Here is a 2,187-nt window from a genome sequence, read left to right as displayed (position 1 = left end):
ACGAGACGAGACGTATACACAGAGAGATAGACGAGAGAGATAGTGATTTATATATATACACTATATATATATATTCATATATATAGTTCAGATGTGCAGAGAGAGAGAGAGAGAAAGAAAGAGAAAGAGCGCGTGAGAGAGAGAAAGAGGGGGGGGGAGGAGAAACGAGAGTTTTGGCATAAAAATTAAGTGCTCTCAACACACAATATATTACTACATCTTTGTCTAATAGAGCAAGGCATTAATTGTCCCGATAAAAGTATATCTCAAGACGAATTGCCAAACAGTAAATACATTAGGAATGGCCTGATCTTGATTTTGTACATAATATTGTTAGCAAGTAATAAGTAGTGTGACTTCTTAGGGATAGCTCTTCCTGTGTTAGGCTGTCCATCACGGAGTAAAGAGTTACACAGGTAGAGCAAACTTTAAGTGTGCTACCTACCAGTTGCTCCAACGATGTCAACTCAGCCAGTGTGGCTCCATCTATTAGAGCTGTTAAGTTTTTCACCACGGTTAAAGTTTGCGCCCTGCAATGCCAAACGTACGTAACAAACCACATCGCTACGAAACTAAAAACACATCAGCATTTAAGCAAAACACATCGGCATATAAACAAAAAGTATCACCACTAAAAAATGTGTTATCACTTAAACAAAATGCATTACCACTAAAACAGACCACAGCAGCAGAACATCCAACCGCATTGCCACTTAAAGTAAAATGTGTTATTGCGACGACGCATAATGAAAGCACGCGTGGCTACACTACACTACTCTTCCTCTCCAGCAAGCATCCTCCTCGAATAATACCCCCCTGCTCCAACCCCCGCTCACCCCCACCTCCTTTCACTCCCATCCACGCTCGCGCCCCCACCACACCCACTCCACCCCACTCCACCCCTTCCCCTCCGCCACGCCCCAAACACTGCTTCCCCACTCCACCCCCTCCCCTCCACCATGCCCCAAACACTACTCTCCCTACTCCGCCCTGCCACCACACCACCCCACTCCACCCCCTCCCCTCCGCCACGCCCCAAACACTACTCCCGCTACTCCGCCTTGCCACCACACCCCCTTCCCTCCGCTCCACCCCACCCCACACCCGCTCTGCACCACCACCACCCCCCTTCTTTCGCCCACCCCGCCACCACCCACCACCCACCACCGAGCTCACCGTTGATTGCCCGCGGCGCCCGCATCATCGTCGCCCGTCTCCAGGTAGAGGCGTCTGTAGGCGGCCGACAGCGCCTCCCTGATCGGCTGCTCCTTCGACCAGACGAGCACGAGAGCGCGGCGCACGCCGACGACGGCCCCGCTCACGTGGAACTCCGCGGCCGTCGCGAAGAATTCGATCGCCTCGAGGACATCGGTGGAGCTTCGCGAGCCGAGGAGCTGGCAGACGAGCGGCATCGCGTGACGGATCTGCGTTGCGAAATCGACGCAGTCCTGCAAGGAATTTGCGAGTTCGTAAAGCGAGTGTCGATCATAAAGAGAGCGACAATTTTTGTTTACACACGATTACGATGCCAGGAGCGGGGCGCTCGTGAGTGCAGATTGTAAATCGAAAGTAAGAGAAGTACACGCAGTCCTCGAAAACCATGCTCAGGAGGCAAGTTCGTAAAGCGAGTGTGGATAGTGGAGAGAAAGTTTGACAAATGCTTTACTTATAATTGTGATGCCAGGAGGGGGGGGGGGCGCTCGAAACGGGAGTGCAGATCGTAAAGAGAAAGTGAGAGAAGTCAACACGATCAGGACTGCAAACACCAGGGGGCCCTTGTAAAGCAAGCGAGTGTCGTAGAAAAAATGCGAGAGTCCACGCGGTCCGGCAAACACCAGGAGGCGCTCAGAAACAGGTCGGGCGATGATACGTGTAGTCACTAACTAGAAGTATAGATGTGTTCGTGGCAATGCATAACATATGTCGAGACTGCACGACAGACATGCATGTTGTTAGAGCGGGTAGAAAAGTCAGCGTGGAGTATAGATAGAATATTAGAGAAGGTCAGGCAGTCCTATGCACGACACCAGTGAAAAATTTAATTTTTCCCTGCACGACACTCATGACAGGGCAAATGACGACATTACTTACTCGTAGAACATACGAATACGAACGCGGAATAACACGTTAAACCATCTTTTGTCTTTTTCTTTCCGCTCGTTGTATGAGCCAAAAACCAGGGGCCCG

At 50.6% G+C, this 2,187-nt stretch overlaps 1 protein-coding gene across 1 annotated transcript; it reads right to left on the bottom strand.

Moving 5' to 3' along the window:
- Positions 1–445: 445 nt before the first annotated feature.
- Positions 446–1,450, bottom strand: LOC106820340 (condensin complex subunit 1-like; the record flags this gene model as incomplete). The annotated part of the gene is made up of 2 exons (XM_014824865.1): positions 1,177–1,450; positions 446–530 (listed from the first exon to the last, which is right to left on the bottom strand). Coding segments are annotated over exons 1-2 (321 nt in total), but the record flags the coding sequence as incomplete, so codon positions are not given.
- Positions 1,451–2,187: the final 737 nt, after the last annotated feature.

The sequence above is a fragment of the Priapulus caudatus genome, unplaced genomic scaffold (genome assembly GCF_000485595.1).
Source record: "Priapulus caudatus unplaced genomic scaffold, Priapulus_caudatus-5.0.1 Scaffold11495, whole genome shotgun sequence".
In the NCBI taxonomy this organism is placed as follows: domain Eukaryota; kingdom Metazoa; phylum Priapulida; class Priapulimorpha; order Priapulimorphida; family Priapulidae; genus Priapulus; species Priapulus caudatus.
This window is presented reverse-complemented; position numbering and strand designations above follow the sequence as displayed.